This window comes from Hydra vulgaris, chromosome 09, assembly GCF_038396675.1.
Source record: "Hydra vulgaris chromosome 09, alternate assembly HydraT2T_AEP".
In the NCBI taxonomy this organism is placed as follows: Eukaryota; Metazoa; Cnidaria; class Hydrozoa; order Anthoathecata; family Hydridae; genus Hydra; species Hydra vulgaris.
This window is the reverse complement of record NC_088928.1, coordinates 54,804,380-54,822,835: the sequence shown is the minus strand read 5'-3', so window position 1 is coordinate 54,822,835 and position 18,456 is coordinate 54,804,380. Positions and strand designations below refer to the sequence as shown.

Here is an 18,456-nt window from a genome sequence, read left to right as displayed (position 1 = left end):
CTGTTCCTTAGTGCTCCAAAAACTCTTATTTGTCTAGTTTTTTTCCTCGGACATCAGTTCTTTGGAATTTGCTTCCTTCATCTTGCTTTCCTGATTCATATAATTTGCAATCCTTTAAGTCATCCTTTAATCATTATCTTGTTCTACAATCTTCATCTATTCTCTTCCATTAACTTCCAACTTTAATCAGTGGTTGCTTGCAGCCTTGTTGGAATCGAAGATGTTTAAAAAATAAAAAAATAAAAAATAGGAGTTAATATGCTTACATAAGTTTTATACTATGGTGAGAGATAAACGAAAACCTTATTTTTTTGACAAATCAAGATTTACAAGATTTTTTAAAAGTTGGCGATTTTTAAAGCCTGATTTATTTTACTGATTACACAGAATATTTTTATTTTTAGCAGTGACTAATTTATATATTTCAATTTTTTTTCTGAAAAAAAAATCAAGCTACATCAGCATTTTTGCAGTTAAATTTGTCTAAGTAAAATTATGATTAAAGTTTAAATTTCAGGTGATATGTTCATTTTAAATTTTTTATTTTATTTTTTTTCCATTTATTCAACCATAAAATTGAAATGATTACAAAGTGATTTATTATTTCACAAAATTAGGTTTGGTGTCACTCATATAGTAAAAAGCTAGTCATTGGAGTGACACCTTAATAAAATAAACAAATAAAGCAAAAAAAAGTAATATAGATCGCAAACAAAATAAAATTAAACAAAATATAATGAAGAAAAGAAGTATTTAAAAAAGCAAGACAAATAACACAAAATAGGGCAAAAGTGAGTAAACTGACATGATATTTTGATATTTTGAAATATTATGATGAGACAAAAAATAAGAAATAACTTGAATAATATCAACAAACATAAAAAGCAACAATAATAAAAATAATTAGCAATAAGACCACAAAAAAGATGCATGTCAACATAAATAATACACAAGTGTACACGTCAATATAAAGGATGCACAAAGTTACACAACAGTATAAACAAAACTTGGAAATAAATGACAATATAAAAAATACACAAAAACACACGACATTATAAACAATACACAAAAATACACAACAGTATAAACAATCCATACAACATATTAATAAAACTTAAAAAATGTTTTGTATCTTTTAATATGTTAAATTTTTTTATTTTCGAATTTATCACGAAAATTTTTTCTTCTTTTAACTTTGCATTTTATTCTTCTGTTTATTTAATGTTTTTCTTCATTTTTTAATCTTAAATATTTTAACTTTTTTGACTTTATTTATTTTATTTTATTTTTCAAATCTTCTATTCTAAACAATTTTTTATTTGTTTTTCTTTTGCTCTTTTATCTATTTTTCACCTTTTCACCTTTAAAAAAATTTGCAATGACATTTGCGATGTCATTGCAAAGTATTTAAAAAAATGCTTCCTCCATTTGCGATGTCATTGCAAAGTATTTAAAAAAATGCTTCCTCCATTTGCAATGTCATTGCAAAGTATTTAAAAAAATGCTTCCTCCATTTGCGATGTCATTGCAAAGTATTTAAAAAAATGCTTCCTCCATTTGCAATGTCATTGCAAAGTATTTAAAAAAATGCTTCCTCCATTTGCGATGTCATTGCAAAGTGAACATTTCTAAAATAGTAGCATCATTGAATTAAAAGTTTATTAAAATTAAAATTGGCTGTTTATAAGAGAAATTTTAAAAAAAAAAATTATTTTTTAATAGGAGTTTCTTCTTAAATTTAATTTTAATTAGTTGTTGGCCTATAATAAAAACCTCTTATATTTTTATTGAATTCCTTGCCCCATAATATATGTGTTCATATTTTTAGCTTTCTATTAAATAAAGAACAAAAATAAAACCAAAAGTCAAATTCAAAAAAGTTATATCTTTGAAACCAAGCAGAATTAGATGATGACATAATGGGGGGTGGTCATAATTTATTAAAATCTTTGAGAGGCATAGAAATCATCAAAGTCTGAGACTAAGTGTCATCACATCCTGGATGTTTTCAGATGGAATTGCCCCTCTTTTTTAAAAAAGGAGGTTACATTCAACTTTCTCCATATTTCAAATAATTGGCTTTTTGCAAAATGGCAAAGAAAAAGCAGATTTTTTAACATCTGATTGTGTGTTGTAACTAGTGAACGGAAACTTTCGGCTTCGGCCGAAATTTCGGCTGAAACCGAAACCAAAATTTCTGCTTCAACAATTTTTTTACTTTTACTGTTTCGGCCGAAATTTCGGTTCAAACCGCAACCGAAATGAACCGAAACTTTTAAAAGATTTTTTTTAAGTCTTAATATAGAGTGGGATTATGACAGTTTCCTAATTGTAATCGTTTGTTTGTAAATCAATTTTTAATTATAACAATTGTAAAAATTTTAATTGAAATCACGTTACATAATAGTTTTAAGTTACTATTCTCAAATCATTCTTAAAATGAATTAACATTCAAGTAAAGCAACCCAAACCAATAGTTTCATCAAAAGTTTCTCAGTGCTAAATTTTACAATGGAAAATAATCGATAAAAAACTGTTTTATGGAATCATTTTACCGTGACAGTTAGTGATTTCAAATACGGAACTTGCAATTTGAAAATATCTTGTGGATCGCACAATCCAAAACTTCAATCACTTTTAAGCGGACTTTCATCACATTTAAGAAGTGGTTTACTCTAAAAAATCTCTTAACTGAAAAAGCAATACAACCACCGGCAGTCCTATAAATCTCAAAAATTGATTCAAACTTCAAAGAAGGTCTGCATTTTCTTGTGCGACCGTGGCGCAGTGGTTAGAGCGCTTGCCTTTTAAGCAGGAGATTCAGGCTCAAAACGAGCTTCGGGTATGATTTTGCGTCACGGTAATGAAGGAGGCGTGAATTTCCTGGTTAAATGCACTTCCGTGGTGCTCTGTGACAAGACCTATAGGTCTTCTTGGGGCACCTATATAACAAAAAAAAAAAGTTTCATAGATTTATTTTACAGAATTTACAATAATTACAGAAAACATTATTGTTTTACAGAAAACAACATTAAAAGCAAAGTTTGATTTGGCAAAAGTAGCAAAGAGATTCCTTAGACCTCCACCAACATCTGCCGAAGTTAAAAGGTTGTTTTTAACTGCTGGAGAAATTCTTTTAAATGAAACAGACTTTTGCCAGAAAACATGAAAAAATATGTATTTCGCAGAGAAAATTCTTCAATTATTACCTTTAATTATTGAAATATCTTGACATATTAGAGTTTTTATCAAACTATGTTACATGGTGATTGGCTACATATATGTAAAAAAATTTTTGCTTTAATTCGGTGATCATAAAAGGTTCAGGGATTTTAAACATTCATTTTCAAATTTCGGCCGAAATTTCGGTTTCGGTTTTGGCTACGGCTTCACTAAACCGAAATTTCGGTTCTTTCGGTTTCGGCTCAAATTTCGGTTTCGGTCGATCACTAGTTGTAACCAATGTAACTGATGATGCAGTCCGTTATAACATTTATATTTAGATTCAAATAGGTTTGCGAGATTTTCTCAGACATCTGATTTTTCAGACTGAGATTTCAGCCTATATCTCTGTTTGTTTAATCTTACCATCAGTATCTTTTAACAAACTTATTGACTTGCTCATCAATTGCTAATGACTCACATTTTTATGTAATAATTTAGGGTCTAGTTTAAATTGATTGGCCTTTTTTTTTCATATTAATCTATTGCTAATTGGACTACTTTATTCACGTTTTTGCTTGCAACCTGATGTTTTTAATTGTTTTTTGAAAATTACTGCCTTCTTTAAGATACGTGCCTAAACAGTTTTCTTTTCTTTTTAACTGGCTTCTCAACCATCTTATATCTCCTATAGGTTTTACCACCTACAAGAGAATAATAAGAAACTGAGCCATGATCAGAGACAATTCATAAATTAAGGAGTAAAACTAAATGATTAAGGTTGTCTAGAAAAGGTTGTCTGGTTGTCTGATGGAGAAAGACAAGGTATTTGAGTTTTAGAGCCAGCAAGGCCAATGACACTAGAGCCAAAACAGTGTGATGAGCCAATATTAATAGTATTAATTAATGGATAAATAAAAAATGCTAAGTCAATTTTATCAAAAACAACATCAAAAATAGTGTCAGAAGAAGGAGAATGATAAAGAAAACAAAAAGGAGAGTGGTTGAGTGAAGAGGTAGAAAAAAGTTAATTTCATCCCATCTTTTAAATGGTTTTTGCTACATATTGAGTAGGCTCTATGTATATATCCGTTGAATATTGCTTTTAAAATTTTGGGATCGTGATTAGAATGAGGTTTGATTTGGATATTGGTTTTAACATCTTTCCTGTAAACCTTGAACTCATATTTTCCACGTTTATTATTAATAACAGTTATATCCAAAAAGTTAAGTATCTCATTTTTGTTTTCAACTTCAATGGTATATTTTAAAGAAGGATATTGTCTATTAAGGATTGTTTGGAACTGTTCCGCTTGCTTTAAGTTAGAAAACCTAGCGTGGCTATCATCTACATATCTATGAAAGGATTTAATATCAATTGAAGAAGTCATTGTCATTGCCATTTTTGTTGCCTTTTCTTCATGGTATTGTAAAAAAGATTCAGCCAAAACAACCATAAAAGACAATCCAATTGAGCCTGAAGTCTCCAACTCATGAATCGCACCGTTCCACAAGAAATAACAACGAAACAAACAAAGTTCAATTAGTTGTTTCGTTTCAGTTAAAGTAAGCTTAGTTGAGTTTTTGTAAGAAACCCTTTTATTTGATTGATCCAAAAGTACTAAAGTAGCTTCTTTCAGTGGTATTGATGTGTATAAGTTCACATTATCAAAGGATACCTGTATTTTATCTTTGTCAATTAACCACGAGTTAGTTTTGTTAATTAAGTCTTTTGAATTTTTCAACATAATAGGATTTTCATTTAGGACCAGTTGTATTCTTCTAACAAAGTAATTTGAAATTCCGTAACAAGCTGTGCCAATAGTTGATACAACGACTCTCATCGAATAAGATTTGTCTTGTTTATTAGCTTTAATTAGCCCATAGAAACGTGGTGGAACGGGATCACTCGGATATATGCTTTCATATTTATCTTTAGAAAAACGTTGCTTTTTATTAGGCTTTTTTTATTAAGCTTTTTTTTTTATATATATATATATATATAATATATATATATATATATATATATATATATATATATATATATATATATATATATATATATATATATATATATATATATATATATATATATATATATATATATATATATATATATATATATATATATATAATTATATATATATAGATAAGCGTTTTTACTAATTTATTATTGCTCTGTTCTTTTAGAACATTTAGCACTCTGTTTGTTGAATACACTAACATAATTTATATATATACATATATATATATATATATATATATATATATATATATATATATATATATATATATATATATATATATATATATATATATATATACATACATATATATATATATATATATATATATATATATATATATATATATATATATATATATATATATATATATATAAATAAGTATATATACATATATATATACATATATATATATATATATAAATATATATATATATATATATATATATATATATATATAAATAAATATATATATATATGTATATATATATATATATAATATATATATATATATAATATATATATATATATATATATATATATATATATATATATATATATATATATATATATATATATATATATATATATATATATATATATATATATATATATATATATATATATATATACACACACTCTGAAATGGTATAATATAATTCATAATATTAACTGATATAATATAATCTTCAAAACTATATGATATAATATACAAGATATGTGTAATCTATGTTATCAATAGCAAAGAAAGAATCTAAATTTTATGACTTGAATATTCAACTATTACCTTTCCAAGAAGCTCTCCATGGTTCTCTCTGAACTCTGAAGTTGAGAATCTGCTCAGTGATTCAGAACATTGCTCAGAAAATACTCTCAATGGCAGCTTAGTTCTATTTACAAGCATGACAAGATGGTGTTCAATTATATGACTTTTCCATCCGATAGAAAGATTATGGTTGAATGTAATCTTCACATACTCTTGGTTTTCCTAAATTAATATTTTAAAAGACGTCACTTAATATTCACAAAAATTAAAATTTTATTTTTAATTTTTTTGAATATTAAGTTGAATACTAACATTTACATAACTGTTATCTTCAATTTCCTTATATATGTTGCAATGGCATCAGCATAACCGCCATGAAGTCTTATTTTGAAACACATGTTTACTACTAAATGTAAATTTTAGTGTCATTTGTGAAAAATTGCTTTTGATTCAATAAATATTTATTTTTTGATTATAATTTACTTTTAATATATAAATACTTTGTGAAATTAAGTAAATTTAGAATTTACCTGTAGAAAATTTTTTTCCAAATCTGGCAAAAGCTTCCGAATTTTGTTAGCATTTCTGCCATCCAGCCCACCTCCATTATACCCATACAAATAATTCCATATTTTTTTAAGCTGAGAGCAACATCAGGTTCCTTACACAAGACATTTGAAATCTCTGTTATAATCTTCATCAGTAAATGATGTTCTGGAGGAGGGATTACATTAAGCACATGCATCTCTCCAGACTCAACCAGGAGACATGGATGTATAACATTCTTGTAGAGTTGCATAGAGATTTTTTTAAATCCATTTTTAGCAAAGATTTTATACATGTTTTTCAGCATATTAAAGGTTCTCAGTTCTCCAAGATTTGTTTTATCGCCATCACAAAATAAAAGTGAATACTTTCTCCCATGTTCTGACAAACTCAAAATTATGCTGAGTAATTTAAGATCTGCAACAAAGTAGAACTTTAAATTCTTTAGCTTTGTTTTTTCTATAAGATTTTGAAGATTTCTGTGGCTTTTCCAAACATTTTTGGCAAAAGCCAATATTATAAGTTTGTTCACACCAGTTTTCTAGGTTTTTTTTATTCATAATTTATTTCTCTATTAAAAGCATTCATAATAACTTTTAAGGATCCTTGGCCACTCTTAATTCCTACACAAATAATAACGCTATTGATTTCTAGTCCAAAAATCAGTGCAAACATATTACCTAGAGATATTAGATCTTTGATATACACTAGATCTTTAATGACAGTTTCTATAGTTTTATTTTCTGTAACTTTTTTTTTGGATAAAAATTCCACTTTTTTCGCTGAGTAATAGTTATCAAGAGCATGTGACAATATCTTAAATTTTTTGAAAGAATTATATTCCACTCTTAATCTACCCAAATCTTTTCTAAATTCCATTGCTATTTAATCAATAGTACAGTCTAGCATATCATGCTTTATTTTGATATTATATAAAGTCTGGCTAGAGATAGTTTTACGCCTTGGCTTTTTCCCAATCTGCAGACTCAAAAGAGCTTCTCCAGTTGACAATGTAACAGTTTTGTCTAATTCAATATTTTTAAATTGGTGAATTTCTTTCAGAGATTTGCTAAGTACTTGTTCAACTTTTTTTAAACCTGAAAATTTGGAAATATGTTTTAGGATTACATAGTTTAGGTTTAAAAAAGTTATAATTAAGCTCTTACCTGTTGACATTAGAAGTATTTTTGGGTTCTGTACAATGTCTCTCTTACTACAAGGATGTCAAATTCCAGATCCCATTCTCTGATAACAAGTTTTTTTGTTTGTTTTTTTAACATCTTCGCTTCCAACAAGGCTGCAAGCAGCCACTAATTGAAGTTGGAAGTTACTGAAAGAGAAAAGATGAAGATTGTAGAGCAAGATAATGATTGACGGACAACTTGAAAGATTGCAAATTATATGAATCAGGAAAGCAAGATGAAGGAAAAGAATTCCAAAGAACTGATGTTCGAGGAAAAAAACTAGACGAATAAGCGTTTTTGGAGCACTTAGGAACAGTCACAAAAAAAGGATGAGACTTAATTGAATGACAAGTAACACAAGAATGAATTTTAGTAGATGGCACAAAAGACGCTAGCTCTTTAGAGCAGTGCCCATTATAATATTTGTAGAAAAGAGAAAGAGAAGCAACATTACGAGGATGTGATAATGGTTGGAGGTTGGCTGCAAGAGCAGGTCCAACTATGTTTACAATGCATTTTTGCACCTTGTCTAAAAGAGAAAGGGCATCATTAGAAGATTCGCCCCAGATATGGCAACAGTATTCCATACAAGGCCAGATTTGAGATTTATAGAGATAGAGAATAGAATCCAAAGTAAGAAAGTGACGAGCTCGATAAAGAGATGCAACCTTAGCAGATGCTAATTTTGCAACTGATTTGATATATGGTTTCCAAGAAAGATTGGAAGTAAGAGTTAATCCTAGAAGATGAAGAGTAGGTGACTCATCGAGTACATCACCGTTCATAAATATAGGAAGATCTAAATTATTGCAATAACGATTGGCTGAAAAAAATTGAGTTTTATCTGAATTAAAGTTCACCAGCCACTGTTAGCCCTATGCTGTAGCAAAAGTGAGATCCTCTTCAAGCTCAAATGCCCCCTACAACCAATCAGAGGGTGTTGGTTTCTTATCATGACAAGAATAAATGGTAGTATCATCAGCAAACAATGCCACCTTAGATGTGAGAATATCTGGAAGATCGTTAATGTAAATTAAAAAGAGTATAGGGCCAAGGATAGAACCTTGAGGAACCCCTGAAGTTACAGAATAAGAAGAAGAGTGTTGTTCATCGAGGACAACTTTTATGCTACGATTGGAAAGGAAGGATTCAATGATCTTAAAGATGCTGCCGGATACACCATAAAAAGAAAGCTTATGGAGAAGACCAGCATGCCAAACTTTATCAAAAGCTTTTGAAATGTCAAGAGCGATGGCCTTAACCTCTCCACCTTCATCTAATGCATGATAAAACCTGTCAGTTATTACTGTTAGCAAATCAGCTGTAGAACGAGAAGATCGAAATCCATATTGATGGTCAGAAAGTAAGTTTTTAGATTCAAGATGAGAAATTAAATTTTTGTTAATTAAAGATTCGAAAACCTTGCTTAAGATAGGAGGAAGACTTATAGAACGGTAGTTAGACGAATCATATTGCTCTCCAGAATTTTTGAAGATAGGGATAACAGATGCCACTTTCCAGCAGGCTGAAAAACAAGACTCTGATAAGCATTTGTTGAATAGTTTTGAGAGTATAGACAACAGCTCTGGAGAACACTTCTGCAAGGCAATAACAGGTATGTTGCCCGAGTCACAAGCTGTAGAAGAGTCTAAGCAGGAAATCACTTTAGATACAGAAGCTGGAGTGATATGAATGTCAAGCAATGGATCAACCTGTTTGTTGGCAATATCAGGTAGAACGCAACTAGTGGAATCAAGAGATGATATTGATGAAAAGTTTTTAGCAAACAATTCAGCTTTGTCTTTAGGTGAGGTGACAAAGTCTGAACCATACAAGAGAGGTGGAATTATAGATTTGCCCTTATTATTGATATTATTAAAGATTCTCCAGAAGTCACGAGAGCCTAATTTTTGAGACGAGATACAAGATTTCATGAACTGAGAATAGCGGGTTTTGGCATTAGACAAAACCTTTTTACAATTGTTTCTAGCAGTAATAAACAGATGTGTGTTTTCTGGAGAATTGTTTTGCTGATAAATATGGAAGTAACGGTTTCGATTGGCAATCACAGCAGTACAGTGTGAAGAAAACCATGGGGGAGAGTGAGGCTTGACCTGGAATTGTCGATAGGGAATAAAAGATTCCATTCCAGCCTGAATCCACGAAGTTATGTAAGAAGCACATTTGTCCACAGGAAGATGAAAGATTTCTACCCAAGGGCTATCACGAAGAAAATCACAGAAATAATCCCAGTCAGCTTTACTGTAGTTGTAAGAGGTTCGATAATAGAGGGATTCAGGTGATGAAGAAGAATGAGATATTAGTTTTAGAGAGATCAAACTGTGATCAGAAGAACCTGTAATCAGAAAGAAAGGGTGAATGTGGAGAAACTGAGCACTGACTAGGATCAGAAACGAGACATAAGTCAAGGAGGGAAGGTAGATGATTCGGGTTGTCAGGAAAGCGAGTTGGAAAGTTGACTATTTGAGTTAGGGATTGAGAAAGGCTAAAGTTGTGGGCTTTAATGCCGGCAGAATCACTGACACTAGAGCCAAGCCATTCAGAGTGGTGAGCATTAAAGTCACCAACAACAACTATATTAGCTGATGGATAAAGAGAGAGGGCTTGGTTAATATGATCAGAAATAACGTCAAAAAGAGTGCAGTCTTGAGATGAAGGAGAGCGATAACAAAGGGCTCCAAATGTGGCCTCCGCAATGCACACCAAAAGTACAAACAAGGACACCATCCATGCGCAACATGGCACTGGTAATGCTTTGATATTTTTCAGCTGTTGATGGAATCAGCCTCTTTGAGAGCTACCACAGAGTTTGGGAAACTTGACTACCAGCTGGCCTCAGAACCATAAAACTGAGTTTTAGAGCTGTACCCTCATTAGGAGATAATAGAATGAGTTACCTAGTCATAAAAACAGAGACACAAGCAAAACCCATGCATTGAGTGAAGAAGACCCAGCATTCAACATCCTAAATTGGAAAAAATGTGTTAAAAATACATCTGCGCCAGCCTAATAGATGAAGAAGGGGTGCGAGGCTGGTCAACAGATTGAATCTGTTTACCCTCTTATATAAGTACAACAAATTTTATCTATAATCTCACTTGGTACTTTAGGTTCATTAATGTACATGTTTAATACATCCTAAATAAAAAAAAACTATACTTATTTAAAATATTCTTCTTTAAACTATAGTAAAAATTGTAGTTTATAAATGTTTTAAACGTCAATAATTGAACTACATATATGAGTTCTTTATAAATTACCTGAAAGTTTAAAAATCTGGATTTTTCTCTTGATATGATACAGAGCAGGCAATCACATGTTGACACTGTATCATCTATATTTATATATATATAAACATATTTAAATACACGCATAATAAATCTAATAACGCCGTGACTAGTTTTACTTTATATGGTCATAAAGTGTGTACACGAAATAAATGTGAAAGAATCTCAAAAATATATGGATTTTCTCATAGTTTTGTTGCAAAAGTTAGAAACAAACATGGTTTTCATTCTTTCAAAGCACAAAAAGTGCCCAACTGTTCTAAAAATCTCAACAAAAAAGTGCAAGAACCCACAGCAGAAAGTTGTATGACAAATATATACAGGATACGTCTTCAATAATACAGAAATAAAAATTTCTGTATTATTGAAGACGATCCTGGTGCTGTTTATTATATTAAAATATAAAGGAAAAGCAGGTGAGAAATTTAAATACACAAAAAGTGACAAATTCGCTAAAAAAAGCTTTGATTTGGCAAGCTATTTGCAGTTGTTTCGAAAAAATCAGCACCTTATATTTCTCAGATCACACTTTCTGGTCAAATATATGTTAAAGAATGTTTACAAAAACGCCTTTTACCTCTCATTAAATCACACAATAACAGACCTGTGTTCTGGCCTGATTTAGCTTCAATTCATTATTGTAAACTAGCTATGAAATGTTATAAAAAGAATAATGTAAAATTTGTGCCTAAAACAGAAATTCCTCCCAACTGCCCAGAATTGAAAGTTATTTAAAAGACTGGGCTATTATTACAGAAACATTAAAGATATTAAAATATCATTTAAAAAAGCAACAAATAGTTTTGGTTCTTATTCTGTGTGCAAGCTTATGGGTACCACTAAAGCAAATGTTCGAAATTTTATTAGATTCCCACAGGAATAATTAATTTTCTTTTTTAATGTTTGATCTCTTTATATTATTGTATTAAAATTATTACTTGGTTAGAGATAAAAATTAAGGAGTACTTTTTTTAGTTATTTTTCTACTTCACATTTATTTCGTGTACATGCTTTACCTTTTAAATGCCAAGATATTTTTTATTAAATTTTTAAATATCTGAAGTTTGATATTTTTTAAATTATATAACTTTTTTTTTTAATAAATAAAAGGGGGCAAGGGGAGGAAAAAAAGTTGCCCTGACCCCCGTTAAAAACTGTTTTTCTCATGAGGACGTACATTAAATAATTTATTCTTTTCACAATATTTTCTGTTTAATAGTCCTGAACATCTTGTAATAAAATTTTTTGAAGTAATCAAACTTTCATCCTAAACAGCCTAGAATTGACTAGTTTCAGTAAACCTTACAAACAGCCGGTTTTAGAATCAATAAACTGAGTTTTAAGCTGTGTTCTCAGCAGGAGATAACAAAAAGAATGGCATAGAAGACACAAACAAAAGCCATGAGTTAGTTCAACAAGTTCCAGCATTTCTCATTCTAGATAGGGAACAATGTAACACAGGCTTACATGCTAGCCTATCAGAAAGTGAAGAAGTGCAAAGCTGATCGACAAAAGTTTTCTTATACCTTCTAAAGTCTTGCCTAAGAGGTCTTCTACAGTTGCAGTTAACATCTGCCTAAGAAAAATATATTTTTTTAAAGTGTTTACTCAACCAAGAGTCACAAGGGGGTTCCACTAAAGTTATAATAAATAAGGAAAATATGATAACTTTGAGTGTGAAATTTTATTTTAACAGTTATAGTAACAGTTTTTATTTACTTTTTTATTTTTACTTAATTTGTTTTACATTTATAAACGTTTAGTAATAGTAAAAACAAATTTTATACAAGTTTAACATTAAAGTTAAAACCTGGTATCAGTTCGTCACTGATTTAAGTTTTTTTTATTATTTTATTTTTCACATTTGTTTAAAATGCTTTAATAATATTGATTTACTTATTTTTCTGGTCTTTTTTTCAGATAGCAGCACCCTACCTATTGTTAATTTCTCTACAGGTATTTAAAACATTTTAAAATTTTGTTTTGTTTGTAGTAAGTAGTTTGTGTTTAAAGTGATCTTTAATAAGATTTTATTTTAAAATTTTACCCTAATATTTAATAATAGTTTTTTATAATTCTTATAATTTTATATTTATTTTATAATTTACAGTCAATAATTTAAACTATTAATATTTTAGCCTACCAGTTGTATATAAGTTGCAAAAAACTAGTTTGAGTAGATTAGATTGTAGTTTAGATTTAGTTATAGAAAATCAAATGTATGTTTAGGTGTTTTAAAAACTTTAGTTATCAATTTTTCAAAACACCTAAACATGCATTTAGATTGATTTTAACAAATGCTGAATCAGCAGTTATAGCAGTGTCAGCATTTGTTAAAATCAATCTATTATTGTAAATAAGTTTTGGCTGCAATATATCATCATAAAAAATCACAATATCTTATATTATAAACAACATAAACTGAAAATAAATGCTATTACTATAGCATTGCCTCAAACAATGCTTTTCTAAAACCTTCTATGATTGTTCTGCTGCAACTTCTGCTGCAAAGAACAAAGTTTGAAAAAGAGTTTATTTAATGCATATAGTGATAGATCAGATAATGATAAAGATGATGAAGAGGATGAAGCTGTTAAATCCAAAACTAATGATTTCTTCCCAAAAAATTTAAAAGAAAAAAAATGCTTTAGATATTCAGTTCTAAAAAACAGGAAATCACAATATTATGGTTCTGAATATCAGCACACAAATAAAACGTTTTGAAAAAATGGGTTGAAGAGTAGATGATCAACTCTATGGACTGAATAAAAGCTAAAAATCTTTTTTTAAATGAAAAAAAAGTTGCAAATGCAAAAACAAAATAGGTAAGTGTATTTTTAATAAGACTAAAACTTTTACATAATTCTTGTTAACAAATAGCTTTGATGAATTTAGTCATTTATTATTTAATATTACAAAATTGTTTTTATAAAACTTAAATGATTTATTTTTTGATATTTTTTTTGAATATTTAAAATGGGATTTGAAAAGCAAAGTTTAGTTAAACATAAAATAGGAATAGAAACTGAATGGAAGTTAAATTAAAAACACATTATATGGATCTGGTGAATTTTTGACACACTGAATTTTTTTATAAAAACAAGTACCTGTCAAAAACATGAAAATAAATTACAATAAAAATACATTAATATCATAAATTTAATTATTAAGATGATTTACAGTATATAAATCATGAGGCAATATTATTATAATAAAATAAATGCTTAAAATTTTACAATTGCTCAAACATGCAATATATATACGTAAGAACAGAGCAATTATATATTAGTAGAAAAATTACTTAACAAAAATTTTTTTCATTTTACACTGTGTTTCATCAACAACAATTCATCAGAAATCCATTTCTGATGAATCTTTATTGATGAAACACAGTGTAAAATAAAAAAAAAATTTTTGTTAAGTGGTTTTCTACTAATATATATATATACATATATATATATATATATATATATATATATATATATATATATATATATATATATATATATATATATATATATACATATGTATATATATATATATATTTATATCTATATCTATATATACATACATATATATATATGTATATATATATATATATACATATATATACATATATGTATATATATGAAATGTATATATACATATATACATATATATATATATATATATATATATATATATATATATATACATATATATATCTGTGTGTATACATATATGTATATATATATGATATACATATATATATATATACATATATATATATATATATATATATATATATATATATATATATATATATATATATATATATATATATATATCTGTGTGTATACAAATATGTTCAAATTGCCATTGCAGTTATTTTAAAACTTTTAATTTTTTTTTTTTTATAATTTTACAAATATTATTTAAATTCAATACTTTTATTCAATACTGGTTTATTTTAAAACAAATTCAGTACTGATGAGCAGCCATGGTGGAGAGATTTATGCGCTTGATAGGTCCATGGTTCAATAACTGCTCTAAACATATATTCAACATTGTTAATGAAGAGTAATGAACTTCCTAGTTAAATGCTTGTCTGCAGTGCTCAGTCACATGATTGCTAAGTCTTTTTGAAGCAATTCAGAAACAAAAAAAACATTACCTTGGGTTTGTGCAAGGTTAACTAAGTTTCATGGCCAACCATTATTCATGTCAGGGAGCTTCATATAACTGTAGCTGTAAATAAAACTATTAGGCTGGATATTAAATTATCTAAATCTCTGAATTAGAGCTGGGATAGTGTTGATGCAAACAATGAAACGGTGCTGTTACACTTTAATTACCAGAATGTTAAGAGCACCTGTTTAGAGAAGCAGGCTTTATTGGCGCTCAAAACGTGCAGGAATTTTTAATGGTTTTTAAGGTGCTCCCAGAATTTCTAACAATATCTTATCAAAGAGCACCACGGAAGAGCATTTAATTAGAAAGTTCATGCCTCCTTCTTTACCAATGTCGCTTATTGGCTTGAGCCGACGTCAAACATAGGACTACTTGGTTCTTAGCCAAAACTCTAACCATTGTGTCACACCTGCTGACCACTGCACCACAGCTGCTTTATTTTAGAATAATATATTTCATAAAAATAACAAATAAGTTGTTTAAAAGCAATGGTTTGCAAAAAGGTTTAAAGTCAGATGTAAAAGACAAAGAAAATAACTCTCATCCAATTTTTGTTTTTCCGCTGACAGACTTTTCTTAAAACCAGTAGAAATATGCTTAAAATGAAATCAATAAAAACAACACATTGTTTTGTCAAAATTAAATACAATTGTTATTTTAGCAGTTTCTTTTAAAACCTTATTTTATCTACATTGCATTAATTTTTAATTTACAAATTTAAGATCAATGAGACTATTGGCAGATGTTTCATTATAAAACAACCAAAGGTGGTATTAAAATCATGGTAAAACCATTTAAAGTATTTAGATCCGTTAACTGTGATGCTGGCGTTAGCATCTTCTGACAGAGATCATTACATAGAAATGGTAAAAGTTTTTTTTTAAATGGAAGTCCAAAAAGATGTGAGAACGGGTAGAATTAAAGCTGAAATCTTTCTAACAGCAGTTTTATGTTAATAAAGACCAACCACTAGGTCTTGAATTGTTTATTTTCCCAGGCTCATGGTTAAATTTTTATATTATAGTTCATAGTTTGAAAAGATGCCTGCGGATGAGACTCCCTCAAACCTTTTGGATACAATGAGTATCAAAGTTTGTAAAATCATTCAAAGTTGTTAAAAACTTGTCAAAAATTGTAATCCATTGAACATAGTTCAGGGAATTTATTTCTCAAAATAAGAAATATTTCTTTTTTTTAAAAATGAATTGCTAGGCTAAAAATATTTTTCTTATAACAACAAATATAACTCTTGTTTTTAGAAATAAATTGCATTTCCTAAAAAAAGGAACATGTTTCTTGTTTTACGAAAAAAATTTTGTAATAAAAAATTCAATTTTAGTGTGTTTACAGTAAAATTTATTCAAGATAATGTAGAGTGTGTGATGAGAAGAAGCAGAAGCTACTCCAAATAAAGTTTTTGTAAAAGTCCATTCAAAAAAGAGTGGGTAGAAGGATATATGTATATATATATATATATATATATATATATATATATATATATATATATATATATATATATATATATATATATATATATGTCCAAAACTTGTTTCGAACCCGGATCTTCTGGTTATATAGCAAGCGCTCTAACCACTGCGCCTCGACTGCACATATTGGCAGGAAGGTTTTGGGGATGGAACTTCCAGGTAAGATGAGGAGAGGTAGACCTAAGAGGAAGTTTATAGATGCAGTGGTGGAGGATATGAGAGTGGCTAGTGTGTCAGTGGAGGACACTCATGACAGGGCTAGATAGAGGAGTTTGATCCGCTGTGGCGACCCCTAAACAGGAAATGCCGAAAGAAAAAGAAGAAGAAGAAAAAGATCCTGATTATTCATTGCCTGCATGAATTTTAGTTTGCAATTAGAAAAATTTGAAATAAAAATTAAAATAAAAAGTTCATAAACTTGTCATTTAGTCACGTGACTGGGGCAAGATGATTTATTAATTAATTTATACCTCCAATTTTATAAAATTTTAAAAACTACAAACTACTCTAAAGTATCAATAAATAAACATGCGTTGCAAAAATGTGATTCTAAAAAAAATACCTAAAGGATACCATCGATTATGAATAACTAAAAGCAAGGTTGTTTTTTTAAGCACTAAAAGTAAACTTATTTGTAGAAATTGTGTTGACAATATTTAAAAAAAGCAATTAGCGTTTTAAAATACAAAATGTAAATATAGTTTTTTTTTTTAAGTTTTTTTTGTTGAGTTATATGAAAAGCTGACTTGCCCTGTTTGCCATCTTGTCTCGTTTAACCCTATATATATATATATATATATACATACATACATACATACATACATACATACACAGAGGCGGATCCAGCTTTTTTTAGTCTTTGAGATAGCTAACTTCCAGATATGGAGCAAACACCAAAATGTTTATATGTTTATACTTATGTCAAATAAGGATGCTTTGCAAAAAATTGCGATGATTGGAGGCTGGGAACAAAAAAACCCCAAATTTTGTGCCCCCCCTGCCCCAAACGTGAGAGCAACAAGTTGATAAAATATTTTTTGTACTGTTCTCAACTAGACTTATATTCATCGATAAATTTTAAGTTTCATAGTATTATCTTTAAGTGTTCAAAAATAATGACTATATAAAATTTATAACCCCCTCAAATTGAGGGGGGTTTAAACTTTATATGGGCATAACTTTTAAAAGCTAAAATATTTTACTATGATATTTAAAATTTATCGATGAATATTAGTCTAGTTAAAAACAGTACAAAAAATATTTTATCAACGTGTTGCTCTGACGTTTGGGGCAGGGGGGGCACAAAAATTGGGGCTTTTTTGTTCCCAGCCTCCAATCATCGCAATTTTTTGCAAAGCATTCTTATTTGACATAAGTATAAACATATAAATGTTTGGAGTTTGCTCCATGTCTGGAAGTTAGCTATCTCAAAGACCAAAAAATGCTGGATCCGCCACTGATACATACATACATACATACATACATACATACATACATACATACATACATACATACATACATACATACATACATACATACATACATATAAACTTAAAGCAGATATAAAGTAGTGGTTACAGCGTTTGCTTCAGAATCAAGAGATAAGTTCAATACCTGATGAGCCAATTTTGCAACATGCTCGTCCTTAGTGCTCCGTGATGGGACTATTTAGTCTTCTTGAAGCACCTAAAATGACCACACAAAAGATGTGTTTATGTATATTTTTTGAAATACATTGATACATTTTGATCTATTTTTATCTACAACAATAGATCAAAAGTTGTATACATAATCATTTAAGGTTAGGTA

The 18,456-nt window shown here is 28.8% G+C and overlaps 1 protein-coding gene across 2 annotated transcripts in view; it reads left to right on the top strand.

The window, feature by feature from the left end:
- LOC100200642 (uncharacterized) overlaps nucleotides 1-18,456 on the top strand; it is a 111,713-nt gene that overhangs the window by 82,120 nt on the left and 11,137 nt on the right. For both annotated transcript variants that reach the window (XM_065806072.1, XM_065806073.1), the window contains exon 22: nucleotides 12,911-12,946. In XM_065806072.1, coding sequence (XP_065662144.1) covers nucleotides 12,911-12,946 — 36 coding nt within the window. The remainder of the gene's footprint in view (nucleotides 1-12,910; nucleotides 12,947-18,456) is intronic.